This window comes from Daldinia caldariorum, assembly GCF_022478825.1.
Source record: "Daldinia caldariorum strain CBS 122874 unplaced genomic scaffold F4812scaffold_8, whole genome shotgun sequence".
NCBI lineage: Eukaryota > Fungi > Ascomycota > Sordariomycetes > Xylariales > Hypoxylaceae > Daldinia > Daldinia caldariorum.
This window is the reverse complement of record NW_025953044.1, coordinates 730418-748682: the sequence shown is the minus strand read 5'-3', so window position 1 is coordinate 748682 and position 18265 is coordinate 730418. Positions and strand designations below refer to the sequence as shown.

Genomic DNA, 18265 nt, shown 5'->3' with positions numbered 1-18265 from the left:
CATGGTTGTTATACGATATGCAGTTAGGACCAGGAAGCTTACTGAAGTCAGTAAGGAATAACCGTGCTCTCCTTCTTATTTATGATACCATGTTGTTCTCCTTGTTTCTACCAACTACTAGATACCTAGGTAGCTTTTACAAACTGACAAGTACAACATGATTAAGGCAGGACTGATTAGAACTCAGCTACGAACGGTGGCACTGACCTCCATTGCTATCCTTCTCAGAGCAGTATGGATGGCAAGGCCGTCGTCGTTTTTGTTTCCCCAACAGCAGCACGAGCGCCCTTGTCGTTGCTTTCCTGGTGATAATTGCTGGCCTTCCTTAGACGAATGGGCCGACTTCAATAAAACCATTGGGGGTAAACTAATATCTACGATCCCGGTTGCCAGCCCCTGCCATGATGACTTCCCCGGCGTTGACTACGATCCGGATAAATGTGCTCAAGTGAAAGGAAACTGGGAACGCCCAGAGTTTCATATAGAGACCACGCATTCGCCAATGGCCGCTTACTTCGCAAATCTAAGCTGCGATCCCTTCACGCCTCGCGATGCGCAGTGCATTGTAGGCGCTTATGTCCCCTATGTCGTTAATGCTTCGGACGCCGACGACTACCGCAAAACAATCGCTTTTGCGAAGGAGCGTAACATTAGGCTAGTCATTCGAAATACAGGGCACGACTATATGGGGAAGTCTACCGGAGCTGGTGCGTTGGCTATCTGGACACACAACATCAAAGGGAGATCGATTATAGACTACGCCTCGACGGGCTATACGGGGAAAGCAATGAAAACCGGGGCTGGCGTACTGGCTTCCGAAGCTATCGACACGGCTAAAGCTGAAGGCCTGGTTGTCGTCGGTGGTGACTGTCCGAGTGTAGGGATCGCGGGCGGTTATACCCAGGGGGAGGAACTAGCCCTCTAGGAACCAAATTTGGTCTCGCGGCTGACCAGGTGCTGGAATGGGAGGTTGTCACCGGAAAGGGGGAACTACTTACGGCAACGCCTACTGAGAACCAAGACCTTTACTGGGCTTTATCTGGAGGCGGTGGTGGTACATACGGCGTCGTCCTTTCTATGACTGTCATGTTGCATCAGGATGGACCGACTGCCGGTGCGATTCTTTCTTTCACCGAGCCCTCAGACAAGTTTTGGGATATCGTACAGGTGTTTCTGATGAACTTACCAGCTGTTTTGGATGCAGGTGCTACTTTGTATGCCTGGTATTTCCCAGGAAACAAATTCCTGATGCCACAATCCTACTTACTCGGTGGTACTTCGCAAGATCTTCAACTCCTCCTGCAACCGACTCTTAAGGCGCTCGATGAAAGTGGAATTCCTTATAGTCAGTATTTCCGAATCGCTTCTTTGCATCCCCCCTGCCAGTTCCCTTGATTCTTCTATCGGAATAACCTAACGTTCTGTTGGTAGCCTGGGAGGGCCATGACTACCCGACCTTCCAAGACTCTTTTTATGCTCAAAACCCCAAGCAAGACGTTGCGGAGATAAACCTTGGCGGCCGTCTTATTCCTCGTTCTCTTGTGAAATCTAGCGACTCAGCCGCTTCTCTTGCTGATGCTATCAAGTCAGTTTTGGATAACGGTGGGGGTATGGCTACTGTGTGTTCGGACACAAGCCGTCCACCAACCTTTCCAAACTCGGCTCATCCAGCTTGGCGCGAGACACTATTCTTGGTGTTTCTTTACACGTGCGTGCCTATGAATAAAAGCTGGAAACTATTCGAGTATTCGAAATTTGCTGACAAGAGTAGAATTTACGATCGATACAATATGACGACGAATATACTCAACAAGCAAAAGGTCACCGACGTGTTGGACCCAGCTTTCGAAAAGCTGACACCGGGAGGAGCTGTATACCTAAACGAAGCCGATATCAACCATCCCGACTGGCCGGACGCTTTCTACGGCCCAAACTATGCCACGCTGGCGGCTATTAAAAAGCTACACGACCCGGACGATATTTTCTGGGGGCCGACTGCGGTGGGAAGCGAGTCGTGGGAAGTTGCTGCGGACGGACGGCTCTGCAAGATTAGTTCGTAGATGATATCTTGGACTTATAACCGCAACTTTTGCGTATGTCTTTCCAAGTTCAGACTCATAAAGTAGTATATGAACTAATCGATAGGGCAAGGTATTAAAAGAAGCCTGAATGAAAGAGACACACATTAGATAATAATCCAACTTTCTGATGTAATTGCTAGAAATTAAAAAGTTATGAAGGGTTACGAAGAGTTGTACAATAATACAGCCCTGTGCCTGTATATGCAGCCCGCAATACGTACCCCTAGGTAGGTAGGTACTGCCCAGGGTACTAGTTCGCTCGTGCATGGGGTTTGAAAACCTAGGAGCCAATCAGAGGCAGCGCTTAGGTTAAATTCGAGATCCGCCCCGAATTTTTATCTTTTGCGCATGCAACCGATTATTGAATAAATCGATTACAACTCAATTGATCCGTAGCGTAGAAAGAATTGAAGAATTCCCTCTCCCGGACTCGACCCTCGACCCTCGACCCTCGCATTAAGAGCGGATGCTGGGACATTAGCCATTAATCGCCATGGCTTCTGGAGTACAGTCGGTGCGATTGTGCCTACGGGCTTTTCGACAACCTCCAACCCGAAAAGTTGCCCCGCGAATCCCAAGAATATACGTTCCTACCCGCGCCTTGTCCTCAACACCCATACGATCCCGTCGCGAGGCTAAGAAGAAAGAGGAAGATCCCGAGGAAGACGAAGAAGATGACGGTAGTGTAGATATTGCTGAAATGGAGAGATCTCTTCGCGCTGTGCTGAGAGATCCCGACTTCGAAGCCGCAACCCGAATCCAGGAACAAATGTCAAATACCGCCAACAACGCCGTCAGCAATATAAACTTCGTACCTAAACTCAGAAAATCCTTCTGGCACGACGAGGAGGAAGATACCGATTTGATAACCGACGAGCAAAATGAGGACGTATTTGAGGAGGACGACATTATGAGTTTAGCACACGGCAAGCTGGAGGAGTACCGCGAACAGCGAGAATATGCCCGCGTTGCTGCTTGGGAGATGCCTCTTCTGTCTAGTGGGTGGTTCTAATATTTCTGCCCAGCTCGAAAGTGATAGGTATATTAACGCTTGAGATTAGAGCTGGCACGGCCTTTCGAACCGCCTACAGCTGAGCAACCCTTGCGATTCCGATACACGTCTTATATGGGTGAATTCCACCCCGCAGAGAATAAGGTCGTTGTAGAATTCTCGCCCAAAGATATGCCGCTGGATGAGGCCCAACAGCTCAAGCTGAAGAAGTTACTGGGTCCCCGCTACAATCCGGAAACGGATATAGCTAAGATGAGCTGCGAACAGTTCGAACACCAAGCGCAGAATAAGCGATATCTTGGTGACCTAGTGGAGAGCTTAATAGCGCGAGCGAAGGTATATATTTCCACCCTATCGTACTTAATCTACACAAATACTAGACCTTTACTTACCCTACCCTTCAAGGATCCTTCCGACATGTTCGAAGATATTCCTCTCGACACAAGACATCATCCCATTAAGGTTAAGCCCAAGTTCCCCAAGGAATGGAGGATAACCGAGGAGCGCATGAAGTTCCTCGAAGAGACGAGGCAGAAGTCGCTGCTACTCGACCAGATGAAAGAGGAAGCCGGCGCCTTGGTCGACGGCAAACAGAAGATCTCGCGGTTCTTCAACGGCCCCGAAGCCGAGGAGAAAGTCCCCCAGTTTATCCAGGAGCAACAGCTAAGTCAGCCCTCGCTGCTGGGTAGACTGGGTAGACGGGTCTGATATGTATAATCCCCCCATGTAAATAAAGACCGGCTCTAGGGAGCTCGCTGTATGAATGTAAAAAAAAATATTAAAAAAATACAAGCACTGCGAACTAGGATGTTGCTGAGCGGAGTTAATCTTCTCTCAGAATAATAAATAACTAGCACCGATGTACAATGTTAATGAGTTCAATTCGTTAGGTAAGAGCAAAAAGGAATTGCAGTTACCTATCTTACAAGCGTGTCTGCTTCAGGGGTACACATCTTTTGTACGAGAGACGTCCACCTCGCTATCTAGACCTAAACATTCCGGCAAGGTAACATCTGATGGCAGGTTTACAGGAATTTCAAGGCTATAAAGTAAATAAATCGTTCTTCCCAATTATATATATAGGATAGCTAGTAGGTGTGTTTTAATAGCTTTCTCGATAAGTACCCCATGCTTAATGGCTTGCTATATGGTTATCTTGGACTGTTCCCGTTTGTCAGATCTACCAGATTAGTCATATCGCATTCTTCCTATTGTAAAGTACCAGACAACAGACTTCCATTTCTGGTAGCAGATGTGGTGACAGGTACGTTGTAATTTGCACATGGACTGACAGTTAGAAATAAGGTCTAGGACCAGGGGTCGTGATCGCTTAACTTAGTTATCTGACAGCTCCACGGAATGCGTGAGAAAGCTTGCCAAGACGGCATTCGGCAACCGTGCGGATGTCAAGACAAGCCTGCGGCTAGGCATGAGTCCCGCGCGGAAAACCGGCTGAGAACAGCGCGCTGCGATGATACCTTGCTTTTTTTTTTTTTTTTTTTTTTTTTTTTCCTGCAGCCAATAGTAAGTATCCTGGCCCTGTTGACGGAGTTGTCGCCACATAATCAAATGATGTATGTGGTCTTCTCTGTACGACAGATTCACATTGTATGAAAAAAGGTGGCGGTAGCGCGCTCGACTCGCGTGGTTTTTAAGCCTTGGTACCAGATCACATCATGTTGAGGATCGCGGTTATTACAGGTTTCAGCAGGTCCAAGATGGCGGTGTCCAAAAAAAAAAAATAAAAAAAAATCGTGGAACATGTGTGTGTTGACGATTTTTTTGCTTTGTCCGATCATGCGCCACAACTTTCATAACATACCTTGAAAAGGTTTGGTCGAGAAGAGAAGAGAAGAGAGCAGGGATTACCTACAGCCACGCGTTCGACGAACTTGGCGTTAAGGTCTACTTAGGGATAGAAAAAACTTGTACAAAATGATCTTTATGAGGTAATTATTAGGTAAACTCATACGGGAAGTTTCAAATACGTATTTCCCCAATCTCAAAATCGGAAAACCACGATTATTGTAAGAAAGAGATACGTCTATTTTCGTATATGTTAACAGTACAATACCTATTTTTCTTGAATTAGTCGATGTGGTGTAGGGACGATGTTATGTTATGCGCTAGGCATCTTAGAAATTGGGAAGATCAAGTGCGTCAAGCCACAATCATAATACAGATAATGCTAATGTAATGAATGTAATGTTCCATCCATCAATGATCACTGCCGAGTTACGCCACAAAACCTGACGTCACCTTGGTCAAGGCTATCCTCTGGCTCGTGACGACGGATTAGTACATGGTAGGTCACGAGCAATTAGGTAGCGTGTGTACAACAAGCTTGGGTAGGCGGATAAAATGTCAAGCTGGAAAGTATATGTATATTCAGCTTATCATAATGCATACACTACCTGTATAGAAACGTGGCAGATATGCATCGAGAATTGATATATTAAAGATAGGTATTGGATTTCAAAGATTTATTAAATCAATAATTTATGAGGTACATAGGTACGTTACCAATCGAAACGGTCAGACGAATACAAATATCAACGATTTCACCTCAGTGAAGGAAACTACTGGATGTATCTCTAAGTTCTAACCACATAAAGTGGGCACAGCGGGAGAGTCGCGAGTTACAAAGGGTACGTACCTAGACGTACCTTCCCGTTACCTACACTAGCATAGGTACTAGTAGAATGTTTGTTCGGGTCCAGAATGTATGACGCAGCAGTTCAAAGCAAATTGGGTTCTTGTTTCGTTGGATATGCATCATAGTTTCCGGGGGCCTGAGGCCAAGGAATACAAGGAACGGCATCTCTTTCCCGTTCACAAAGGACAACCCAAGCCAGACCAGGCCCAAGACCAACCCATTAGTGTACAAAAATCCGTACATATTTTCTGCATTGGATCAGTACCTTGCCGTAGTGACTCAATACCATTCCCAATTCATTAACAAGCCTTGGAGGAACTTTGTGCAGTACTAGTATCACTTATTTAAACTGTATCCCCCCTCGGTCATCTCCATAACTCTTTCTCGTTTTACATACATATTTCTAAAGTCCAGACCAAGTCTAAGACCAAAACTAAAAAAACCCAATCCAAATCCAAATCTGAGTTAAACGAAGCATAAAGCTATCGAAACTTCATATACTACCAAAAAATACCAATCTAAATTCGTCCAAACCAACCGAAATCTCACATAATGCCTTTCACCGCAAGGTAAGAAGAAGCAATTCACCCAACCGGCATCTCATAATTCGGTGCAATAAGACCTACCTACTAACCTGGCTTGCTTTTCCATAGTGATATCTGCAAGATCCTTCTTGCCATCCTCCTACCGCCTCTAGGCGTCTTCTTAGAGCGAGGATGTGGTGCCGACTTCTGCATTAACGTCCTGCTCACCATTCTCGGTTACATCCCGGGTATTCTGCACGCGCTGTAAGTTTCCCGACCTTTTTTTTTTTTTTTTTTTTTTTTTTTTTTTTTTGGCTTTGCGGAAAGAGACCAGCAAGGCAAGATCAGACGATTATTAAGACAACTAAACCTAACATGTGCTTCCCCTTGCAGGTATATTATTCTGAAATATTAAAAGACCGCTCGAGTAAACATATTCCACCACGGCTTTGCTTTATTTTTCAGTGATGCAGCAGCAGCAACAACAACAACAGCAGCGAACAGCATAGCAAGCAAGAAGATTCCACCCATAGAAACGGCGCCTGAAAGGTTGGACCAATCATGCAGTAGCGTAGGGGTTCATGATTTCCCGGCGGCGTTTGCGTGGATCCAGGTCTATGGCTCTTCTTTTCCCATTTCTTTGAAAGCCAATGGTGGGGGCGCAATGGCATGACAATTGGGGGGAAATCTTGGCTTTGATCGACGTCACTCGATTTCTTTTCCATGCGGCCATGTTTCAACCTCTCAGCCCGATTCATTATTTCCGATGGCGCGATTGTATCTGTTTCCTTACTCTATTCTTAATCAAAGCCGCGATGATTCACTGGAAGGAAGGCTGGAAGGGAGTTAGGCTGAGGATCCGGCTCTGCTGAGCATCGATTGCTTGCGACATGTATTCATGACGATTTTTAGACTTCCTCCTAGCATTAATGATTACGAACTTCGATACCCCGATACCCCGCTGAAATATCTCTTTCTCTTTTCTCTAAAATGTCGATGCGGTGATGAAAAGAAGAAAAATTTTTTTCGCAGAAATCCCTCGATACGAGTTGCTTCTGGTTCCGGAACGCTTTGTATCCAGAAGAGTACCAACAATAACCGCGCGTAATGAGCATCGGGTGTTTGAATATACCCTCTCCAGAGAATAATCTATACATGCCAAAGTTATGAAAAAGCTGTGATACTATAGTAATGACATACTGATTAAATGGTTTCATGTGACAATGAACCTTGAAGGTTTCTATAAAAAACACTATAAGATACATATGTTCAATCAAGCGACGTCATTTATCACGCTCGACCTATCTTAAACGATAAGACCTAAGACCGCTGTAAGTGAAATTCTCTGTTCGTTCAAAAGCGTAGGTCGGGTAGATCTGTCACTTACATCGTTTTTGCCCGCGGACACGATAGCATCTTCTGATACTCGCACGCCTCCCACACCTTCTATATAGGCAATTGGCGCGTCGCCCATAACTTTTCTCGCGACTTCACCAACTGTCGAGTTCTTCTTCACGAGGACGCAATCTCGGAACACGGCTTTCGTGTCCGAACCGGAGCCAAAAGTCGAGACATTTCGTACCGGGAAGACGGGGACGAGGCCCAGTATTTCCGCCGCCTTCGAAAGAACCTGGACGACGCCAGTGGAGCCATATCGGAATAAAATCAAATCTCTATACTCCTCAATAATGCTCTTATTCTTATCATCCAACTCCTTTAGACCCCCTCCGTCCGGGTCGCCGTCGGCTATTAGGTCTTCGCGTGTATCTACGAACTCCGTCCCCTCTGTATACCTTATGTAGCCTTGTTTGGCCATCTTTCGTAGGAACAGCTCGGCTTTGGCGGAACAAGCAACCACCGTATTGGGATCCTGCACCTTAGTGATCTTCATGAGGTTCTTATAGGCATCAGGGTCGTCAATTTTGTTTAAGGCGATTACTGTAGGGAACTTCTCGTCGGTAAATGCGCTGACGACACGGTCTACTGTCTCCTCGGTCCAGTTCTCTAGCGGTTCTTTCAGGTTAAGGCGGTCTAGGGTGCGTGCTACTACTGCCGCCGTACTTCCGTAACCCGAGAACTGCCCCTGTAGGGTCTCAACAGCAGTAGCTTTAACAGCAACATGTCGCCTCTTGATAGAGCCCCATTTCTCCCACAGGTTCCCTTTAATCCAGGCGACAATCTCACCGCGCAACCAGGCGATATCCTGCGAGGGGTCATATCCTCGCGTATTCTCGCCCTCGGCATTCGTCCTTCCACTCGCATCGACAACATGGATCAGAGCATCCGCATGCCGGAGGTCGTCTAAGAACTTGTTGCCGAGACCTCTGCCCTGATGCGCGCCGGGAACAAGACCAGCTACGTCGAGAAGCTCGATCGGTACGGAACGGCGGCCTTCAACACACGATCCATAGTTAGGTTTACATTTATCCTGTACGCCAAAACGCTCGCAAGCGCATGCTATTTGGAGATAGCCTATGGCTCGTTGTGGATCGATCGTGGTAAAACTAAGAAATATGTATAATTAGCCAAAGAGCGAATGGATATTACTGCAATACATATATTTTTCCCTCGTCTTCTAAGCTGATGCATAGGTCATCACTATAACAACTATGCACAGGGGACAGGCATACGGATAGTTTCCTGTATGGTATCGCAAATATCAGCGCCCAAGTTCCGGTCGGTAATGTAAAGAATAACATGATATGTTGGATAGGTTCGACCCACCAACTTTGGATGTCGCATCGGTTAAGCTGTTTAGAGTCGTGCTCTTGCCAGCAGAAGGCTTGCCTACAAGGCCGATCAAAGGATCCCGCGGCATGTCGCACTTCTTTAGAGCTCTAGGTAGGGTGAGTTATCTACCTAGGTACTTTAGTTTAGGTACCTAGGTTTGGTGGGATGTTGGAATTGGAATTGGAATTGGAATTGGAATTGGGGTTGGAGTTGGAGTTGGAGTTTGGAGTACCTAAGGTCAAAAGATGTGGGGTGATTTGCACCCGCCGTCCCGAGTTCTCATACAAGGTAGTAAGAAAATTCAGATAAAGTTTCGGAAGGAGAGACCCGCCATAACGGCACCGTAGCTTCCCGTCGTATGCAATTTTAGGTTAGGTTAGGTACCTACCTAGGTAGGAGGTACCTAAGGTATTACATACTAACAGCTACTAGCTAACCTTAGGTACTACCAATCTTACATGATAAAACTTCAACTTCACTACAAAAAAAAAAAAAAAAAAAAAAAAAAAAAACACATCGGTTAACAATTACATTGCCTTAATTTCTTTAATTGTCTTGGTTGTTTTTATTTTCTCTATATAGTCTCATCATCAGCACCCCAATATGGAACCAGGAAACTTTCCGTTAGACGAGTTCCCTACGTGGTGCACTCAAAATGGCGTTTATCTTAACAATGTCCAAGTCGCACTTGTCGATATCGATGAGCGAGGCAACGGCCTCATAACTACGGACGAGATAGTCAGCCGGGAAGATGACTTAGAGCCTATAACCCTTATGAGAGTCCCAAGAGAGCTTATTCTTTCAAGTAAAAGTATAGATGAATTTGCTTTGGAACATAGGTATTTTCGGCAGCTTCTAGCTTTATTCGACGACGGAGTTAGTATGCCCCCTGAATACGAAGATGGTGATGTTTTATACTGAGTACGAAATAGTCAACGAGAATGAAAATGCTACTCTTTCTCCTGTATCAACTAGTGCTATCCTCTTATGACCATTATGGTGGCATCCTAAGTCCTTCGACACATTGGACACCTCCGCCACCTTCGCCACCTGGGGCACTTCCGACAGATTCGCCTCCTTGGACACCTTGGACGCAATATTTCAGTCTTTTGCCCTCATACGTACCGGCTTTTTCGTCATTCACTAAGGTAGCGCATTCTTATTTAAGAGGCACTTCGCTGGAGGTAAGCAGCCTTATATGAAACCCAATTTATTGCCTATTTGAAAATTACCTATGACTACCCAAGTATTTAAATACAAGTTGACGCATTTAGATAGTCGGCGGTAGCCGCTAAAATGAGAGCCCTAACTAGGGAGTTTGAGGATATTCAAAAACGCCTCTCCAGCATGCCGTTTTGGGGGCCTATCGTGGAAGATGCACTCGAGTTCCAAGATTGGTGTCATGTTGATGCCTTGTTTAGGTCCCGCTCACTAGAACTACCCAACTCTGGAACATCCATGGTGCCGTGCATCGATTTGGTCAACCATTCTAGTCGAGCTAATGCTTTTTATGAGCAAACTAGTGAAGGCGACATGGTCCTTTATCTCTTTAAAGGGTGTGTGCTACCTGCTGGAAGCGAAATCACTATAAACTATGGTCATGAGAAGTCAGCAGCAGAGATGCTATATAACTACGGCTTCATCGACCCAGACTCGCCAGTCAGGAGTATGACTATACTGCTAAGACCACAACAGGACGACCCCATTGGACTGATAAAGTTTCAACTTTTTAGTGAAGCTTTTAATCAATACCCAAAATTGAAATTATACGCAGAAGAGGGTGTTGTTCCGCACTGGACCGGCCCATTTCTCTATTTCCTATGCTTGAATGAAGAAGGTAAGGTTGTCTATCACTGCTTCGGCCTGCGAGATAATTATTGTTCATAACATAGTAATCCCGTCTGGGCCTTCTTCTCATTTGGCATTATATAAATACGTTAACGCTAACTATTAAACTTGCAGACGGGCTGCAGTTAATACCCCAACAGTGGCCAGATGGTTCTCAGCAATGGGAGGTCTTCTGGCAGGGTGTCAATATCACGGGACAATTAGATACGCTGAAGGACCTTATTCGAGATCACGAATCATATCAGGTATTTGAACTAAGGGTCTGTTGTGCTGTCCTGGGTTTCGTTCAACGGGAGCTCGACAATCTTCTCAGCACTCGAAATGGGTATTCTCCGTCAAGCCGGACAGAAGGAGACTTCTACAATGGCGCTTCGCGCTTGAAGTCACTTGAGGCCGATATCCTCCGGAAGTGCGTACAGGCATTCAATGAGCAGGTAAGATTAAACTTCTCAGTTCGTCTAGATAGGTGCCTAGCTACTCGGGGACGGTTTTGACTTGAGCTCAATATGTGATGGATGCAATTTTAGGGGGATCGAGTCACCATTCTATATTGGTTATGGCGCCTTGCTAACTTATCATAAGAAGCATAAACTATTCGGGGGTGACACCGTGGTAAAATAACCGACGATGGGATCCGATCAAAACGATCCTACTGCTGAAGGCGCCGGCAACGACGAGGACTTCAGTTAATGCGCGTTTCAACACTAACAACGGACTTGATATACTTACGTGGTAGGGCGAGGATATAGCTTAATTATTGCATACTTCGATAGTTCTTTGGAGATCCAGCGTTACATTATGGTGCTGACGCTTTCGACGAGTTCGCTACGCACCTACCATTAGCCAACTGTATAGCGATGAGAAGCAATTTATAAAGCGTGACTAGTGGAGGTGGAGGGCCTTTTGGGCTTGTAATTCGGACCGAGAACCCTGAGCCAGTCCCAAGCTACATGCGGTCGGTACTTCTGTTATACAAACAATCCAACCCATTATGGGGTTTGTTCCTTACATGACGAGGCCCAGCGCTCTGTACCATGATCTCCCTCGCCGATTTATCCATGACGTGGGTTCTTTTAACCGGTGGTGACTCTACTACAGCCGCACGATACTCCCCCATGTGGCATCTATCTCCATGTGGAAAAGTATATTGATTCCTTCAAGATGAATGCTTAAAACGGGCCGTATATTATAATATTGTTTGGGTGAAATTTTATTGTCTGACTCTCTCAAGCCTATCACCGCGTCCTAACCGACTTTTAGCATGTAATTCAAGTGCCATGATAGTCTCATTGATGACTAGGCTCTCCATTCGCTCATCCTAGAGCGGCTCCGGATCGACAGAATATAGGCTCTTCCGCGGGAATCATTCATATTGTATGTGGTTGTATTAGGAACTCTACCTACCTAGTTAATGGAGTTTTTGCTAGAAAAAAAAAACAAGGCCTTTGACTGACTGTGGTCTGCCGATCGCTTCATCTACGCAGCGAGGTACATACTAAGTCGCGCGTTCCAGATAACAGGGTCGATCCGACAGGCTTCAGGTTAGTTTACTAACATGTCATTATCAGATCACGGCTATCAAGTAGCAATACCAAGATGAATTGGTGAAGTTAAAAAAGCTCAAAAGAGGTATGTTACCTGACAATTCGGACGATACCATATGTTACTATATTCTAGTAAAAGGTTAGGTTAGGTAGCTTCTCGAGTATTGTCAAGTTATAGTGCTACACTCCCTCTATTTCATGAGCACCCCGGAGATGATACGAAGAGTCGCTATCTAACCGGGTTATTAACGTCCTCAGCGTCGGCTCCTGAGTACATGGGCGTCTACGTCGAGCGTTGCACTGCATATAGATAGGATATGGGAACTGGCCGGCCGACGCAGGGAGGGTTGTCTTGGCTGCGGTCACGACCATTCCGAGAGCTGCAGCGGATCGAGCAGTGCGACGAAAAGATGGCGTGGGTAGGACTTTTGGAAACGTGGTTCATGATAGGTATCCCAAGTATTGTACCTCGGTACTGGAAAGGCGCCGGCCTGTAGCTACGGGAAGATGCGGGTTCTATAGAAGATCACACCTCTAGGCTCGTCGAATAGGCCACGAGCGAAATATGTACCTAGGTAAAAACCGTATACGCACCTTTATGTCCAAATTGGTTAAATGAGGAAGTATTTCGCGTTGGTATTTTCCGCGTACCCAAATACCTAGATACAGGTAGGTAGGTATCAGGTAAGTAAGGTATGATTTTGCAACCTCCATAACATTTCAAGTCGACAGCATAGGTATTTACGATAGCATACTGAAACAGTGAATGTGATATAACTATACGCACTTATTATAATACATAGGCAGATAGGCTAAGAGCAGGTGGACCGTCATCACGTCGAAACCTGGGGTAATTCCCCCAGATGAAAGGGAACGGAGATAGCTGGCTTGCTGTGCCTCTCGAAGCTGGGGGGAGACTAAACTACGATAGTGGTACAAAGTGGTGTTATTATTGATTTATTGATTTATTTTCGCTATTTTGGTCATGGCGTGCCAAGTTCCAAGGTTCTCGAACTTATTGTATCATGGGGGTTGGTTTTTATCTAGTAACTACCGGTACCTAAACATCCCTATAGGCTACATCTCAGGCTAAGAGTTTTTTAACCCGTAGGGATTTAGGGGCTTAGGGGGATAAGAAAAGGTCCACGATCTTCTTATTAGCGTCTTTGGTCCATTCAATACCCACACCAATATTGGCATCTAGGACCTAGGTAAGCCAACCACTGTCGCAAGATTATCATTGCGTGTCTTTTGCATTATGTAAATCGTAGACTTCGTATGTAATTATGCGCGTGATGAGCCTTTTCTTGCATGGATAATGCACCGATGCCCTGATAGGTAAAGCGCATGCAGGTAACAGTGCCTAAGGTTGAGTCTTCTCAACATTTTGTTCTCGACACACACTCTTATGTAGTGCTTACCATGGGCTGGGACCGGGATCCCTACTTACCTAGGTACCCGGTACCTTATCTAGGGGGTGCCTACCCTCTAGCTTTACATAGTACGCATTTAGGTATGCACCCCGGTTCTTTTCGAGTTCGGCATCCAAAACACACTTTGTTAATGCAAATACCTGTTAGGACCAATTGCCACTTATATACTTTGTACCTGCCTCAACTAGGTACGTACCTGATAAACTTACTTGACCTCTTCTCGAAATACAAACTACCTATGTAAGCAATTCTTCTATTCGCCCTGATCCTTTCCTTCTTTACTCCTTATTCGACTAGTTCTGAAACTAAGGATTATCAAGCACAAAAAGCTGATGTAATAGGTTTTAGCTATTGGATGTCACAACACCCCCCCATTAATACTTGTACTTCCCTGTCTTCATTTCGGTACCCTTCTTACCCTTTTTACTATGTACATGTAACTTAACCCTTCTGACCTTTCCAACCCTAAAAAAATAAAATAAAAAAATAACACAGTTTTCCCCTTGTCCCCCAGATTCATTAGCGCACCGCCAATTTAGTAGCCATACCCCGCCGATTCTTTTGAAGTCCATCTGGAGTAGCTGGCATCGTAGCTTCCGTTTCTCGCCTTTTCCTCCACTAATATTCTTATCCCCACGCATTCTCGATCCTTTCTTGCTTTTTCCTACTTCCACACATCTCTCCGCCTTATTCCTCCCACCCACCGTTACCTCTATATACTACGCGCCGACCTATCCTCCCGACTTTACATCCGAGCGGCTCTCACTACGACGCGATCCCCCCTGTAACTATACGCGACTAGGCAGCAAGAAATAAGCAAATTTTCAGGATTCGGATTCCTGGTAAATTGCTGACGTACGCATTCGGCGTTAACGAGAGACCAATCACTACCACCTATATCTATGGAATTGGGGAAGCTGGGTATTGGATTTCACGCGAACACATTCGCCTGAAAGACTGAATAGATCAGATATATATCTCAAAATGCCTGGAATTCTACCTATGAAGGTGATCAAGGTGGGCACCAGCTCGCAGAGCCGCATCGCCCAAGCCTGTGATAGGTACGTAAAGCGGGAAGCCTGCGGAACACCGGGTATCCCTCTTAGATATTCCTTGCTAAGACTCTCCCAGGTGTCGAAGTAAGAAGATTCGTTGCGATGGCATCCGGCCATGCTGCTCGCAGTGTGCCAACGTCGGATTCGAATGTCGCACTAGCGACAAGCTAAGTCGCCGTGCATTTCCTCGAGGTTATACAGAATCGCTAGAAGAAAGAGTGAGACAGCTGGAATCCGAAGTGAGGGAACTGAAGGATTTGCTAGATGAGAAAGACGAAAAGATCGATATGTTATCAAAAATGCATGATCATCGCCAACCTTCTATGGGAGTCGGCGGAAGCCCGAGAGTGCCGGAACAGAGAAAGGACCCTAACCCGCCATCGAAAGAAGATACTTTCCGTGTACAGGCCTCTCCATTATTACTCGGCGTCGAGAATTCCGATTCATATTTCATGGGGCCTTCAAGCGGGCGCGGTTTTATTGGTGAGTACCTATATTATTCATATGGTGCCAGTGTGATATGTATCTGACTAGCTATATTTCTAGAATCTTTTAAGCGTAAACTCCAAGAAAACGGAAAGCCATGTTCTGACTTCAATCCTGAGGCTTTCCTTCACATCCAGGGGTGCTATGATCTGCTTGCTAAACCTCTTTCTCAGTCCATGAGAGTACCGCCTCGCCTATTTTCGGACAGATGCGTAAATGTTTATTTCCAGGAGTGGGCACCACTATTTCCTGTGCTTCACAAACCGACGTTTCTGCGGTTATACGAAGAATTTGTTGCCGATTCGGAGAAGATAAAGACTAACCATAAGATCGCGCAGCTTTACCTTGTCTTCAGTATCGCTGCCCTCTCAAGTGATAATCCAGACGCAGAGCAGATTACCGCCTGCGAAGCCCAGTGGCAAAGGGCTCTCGACGCAATCATCATGGACAACACGATGATTACACTGCAGTGCTTAGTATTGGCTCTGATGTATTGCACTATCAGAGCCGATTACAAGCGATTACAGCATTACAAAGGTGTCGCCGTTGGCCTATCTCACAGATTAGGGTTACATCAAAGTCAGAAAAGATTCTCATTCGGCGCTCTCACGATCGAGACACGAAAGAAAGTTTTCTGGACGCTGTATACCCTCGATTGGTAAGTTGTTATCGAACCAATGTCGCTTGGTGGTTGACTAATTGCCCCAGCTTTTCTGCTGCCATGCTAGGCCTTCCTAAGCTGCTGAAAGAAGACGACATCCACGCCGAGTATCCGTCAGATACCGACGATGAATACGTTACAGAAAAGGGATTTCAACCCACACTACCGGGAGAGTACACGAGATTATCAAGCGCCTTAGCATTATTCAGAGTTTCCCGCATTCTTGCCCGCGTTCTCGAAAAGATTTATCCAGCTGCCACATCTTACGAATTATCGTTACAACAAATTTCAGCACTGGATGCAGATCTCTCAGAGTGGTATGAGAATTTACCTACTCACCTCCGACTGAATTTTGTCCAAGACAAGCCGTCGACCGATATTACAGGTAGTAGATCTCCGATCCTGGTATGTTAATTTTTCTTTTCTTTTCTTTTCTTTTTTTTTTTTTGCTAGCTAATAGAGTAAAAACTGACCTTGATAGGCATTGGCATACTACTACGTAAGGGGACTTATTCATCGCCCTGCAGTGGGCTCTACCTTGGGGGTCAAAGCTGCGTCAGCTCTTATCACGGTCGGAGAGTCCAGCAAGCACATTGTGCAGATCATTGAATTGTTAGAGGAGAGAAGTATGTCTTTCTCATTCTGCCTAAATAAGACAGATGTTTTGGTTTTATGCGGGACAAGCTTGCTTTACCAAAGCTTGGACTTGAAGCACGATAGCAAGCTTATGAAAGACGTTGAACGACTGGTCAACAGCGTTCTTAAGATGTTACTAAAAACGGAAGCACCTGGCTCTTACGACTTAAAACGAGTTGCGTCGACACTTATTACTATTGATGTGCCATCCCAATCCCCGTCGATGCGAACCAGCCCCGATACACTTATGGGGGCTCCCCCACCGAGGACATCCCCAGTAATGAACGTCTCGAGGAAGAAATCACCTTATAGTGCCGGCCGACTTGCTGGCGCGACTATGAGCGAGACAGACCTGATATCTCAGCAAGAAAAATTACGCCGTATGACTATTCCCTATGCGCAAAAACCTCGAGCAGAAATTCATCGTGCACAATCACGTGGATCACTTGATATGAGTATGGAACGGGAAACGCACCGACGCGATCACCGATTGTCGATATCCCAACTCCAGCAAACGATGATGCGCATATCTCCGAGTCGCAAGCATCAGTGGTTCGCCGATGCGTCGGCCGAGACACAATCTTCACCGAATCAAACCCGAAACGCTTTACAGCAATTGGCTCATGGGCAACAACAACAACAACAACGGTCCCAGCCATACAATCCAGGCCAAGCAGTTAGCAAAGGTGGTTCGAGCGAGGTTACGTCAATGTTAGAGTGGGAAGCGTTGCTCGGCGCGATCGACGGAGGTCAGAACAATGTGTACGACGCGATATATGGAGGACCAGCCTTATCACTTACAGAGACACCGACGAGTGCGGCTGTCATGGGTGAATGGTCGCCAGAGTCATGGGACCTCTCTATTTTCAACCCTGGTGAATTAACGACCAACCCCGGACCGCCCCAGAGTGTACCCAGCCTTAGCGACGAGAGTCTTAGTTCCGGGGACGACCTCGCGTCGAGTGAGCTGTACCTCGGGACTGGAAGCGAGGACTACCAAAACGTGCTGATGCCGCCGCCGCGGGCAAATCATGACCGGATAATTTTGGACGGCGTTGAGTTGAGTTCAAGGATCTAGTTGTCTTAGGCGATAGAGGATACGGGGATGTTAAATACCGGAGACGAGGTAGCCAGCGACTATTCTGTTTATCTACGATCTGCAAGATGCTTTTCCTTGGTATGGGGCGTCGATATAGAGAAAGGTTATATTTGTGCCGTGGGATCGGTTACCAGCTGCGTAGTTGTCAGAACGACGCAAGGACAGGACAATGGTTTCTAGGTATTTGTAAGAGTTCGGAAGATAGCCATCAAACCGCTACACTACTATAAGATAGAAGGATGTCAACCCGAGGGGTTGACGTTGCTATCTCCACCTATTAAGGACTACCTCACAGAGGGTACCTTGGCGGTGGTTCAAGGTGACTAAACGCTTGAGGCGTTATATTTTTATTTTATTTTTTTATATTTGTTTTTGCGGGATCTGGGTTATCTATGGTTTGTCTATATTTGGTCTATGTTTGGTCTATATTTCTGGTCTCTGTCAATCTGCTTAACTATCTAGGTACTTAACTATCTACATACGTTTTATATTCTTTTCAC

General features: G+C 45.9%; 6 protein-coding genes across 6 annotated transcripts; 5 read left to right on the top strand and 1 right to left on the bottom strand.

The window, feature by feature from the left end:
- Nucleotides 1-157: 157 nt before the first annotated feature.
- On the top strand, nucleotides 158-2060 carry F4812DRAFT_451118 (FAD binding domain protein; the record flags this gene model as incomplete). The annotated part of the gene is made up of 4 exons (XM_047936166.1): nucleotides 158-875; nucleotides 905-1345; nucleotides 1432-1708; nucleotides 1772-2060. 4 exons carry the CDS (start codon nucleotides 158-160, stop codon nucleotides 2058-2060), a joined length of 1725 nt encoding a protein of 574 aa, XP_047790271.1.
- Nucleotides 2061-2317: 257 nt separating this feature from the next.
- Nucleotides 2318-4491, top strand: F4812DRAFT_383904 (mitochondrial ribosomal protein). The gene is made up of 4 exons (XM_047932059.1): nucleotides 2318-3079; nucleotides 3143-3429; nucleotides 3499-4375; nucleotides 4429-4491. Exons 1-3 carry the CDS (start codon nucleotides 2575-2577, stop codon nucleotides 3799-3801), a joined length of 1095 nt encoding a protein of 364 aa, XP_047790270.1. The 5' UTR covers nucleotides 2318-2574; the 3' UTR covers nucleotides 3802-4375; nucleotides 4429-4491.
- A 1367-nt stretch (nucleotides 4492-5858) lies between these two features.
- Nucleotides 5859-7230, top strand: F4812DRAFT_428261 (putative plasma membrane proteolipid 3). Its single transcript, XM_047934174.1, has 3 exons — nucleotides 5859-6318; nucleotides 6403-6537; nucleotides 6667-7230. Exons 1-3 carry the CDS (start codon nucleotides 6302-6304, stop codon nucleotides 6686-6688), a joined length of 174 nt encoding a protein of 57 aa, XP_047790269.1. The 5' UTR covers nucleotides 5859-6301; the 3' UTR covers nucleotides 6689-7230.
- Nucleotides 7231-9205, bottom strand: F4812DRAFT_428258 (P-loop containing nucleoside triphosphate hydrolase protein). The gene is made up of 4 exons (XM_047934173.1): nucleotides 8998-9205; nucleotides 8904-8913; nucleotides 7661-8777; nucleotides 7231-7593 (listed from the first exon to the last, which is right to left on the bottom strand). The coding sequence occupies exons 1-4, from the start codon at nucleotides 9089-9091 to the stop codon at nucleotides 7564-7566; spliced, it is 1251 nt and encodes a 416-aa protein (XP_047790268.1). The 5' UTR covers nucleotides 9092-9205; the 3' UTR covers nucleotides 7231-7563.
- Nucleotides 9206-9492: 287 nt separating this feature from the next.
- On the top strand, nucleotides 9493-11571 carry F4812DRAFT_383785 (SET domain-containing protein). The gene is made up of 4 exons (XM_047932058.1): nucleotides 9493-9879; nucleotides 9936-10187; nucleotides 10282-10840; nucleotides 10966-11571. Exons 1-4 carry the CDS (start codon nucleotides 9607-9609, stop codon nucleotides 11343-11345), a joined length of 1464 nt encoding a protein of 487 aa, XP_047790267.1. The 5' UTR covers nucleotides 9493-9606; the 3' UTR covers nucleotides 11346-11571.
- A 3241-nt stretch (nucleotides 11572-14812) lies between these two features.
- On the top strand, nucleotides 14813-17744 carry F4812DRAFT_459233 (fungal-specific transcription factor domain-containing protein; the record flags this gene model as incomplete). Its single annotated transcript, XM_047937506.1, has 5 exons — nucleotides 14813-14889; nucleotides 14960-15366; nucleotides 15430-16027; nucleotides 16078-16435; nucleotides 16512-17744. 5 exons carry the CDS (start codon nucleotides 14813-14815, stop codon nucleotides 17742-17744), a joined length of 2673 nt encoding a protein of 890 aa, XP_047790266.1.
- Nucleotides 17745-18265: the final 521 nt, after the last annotated feature.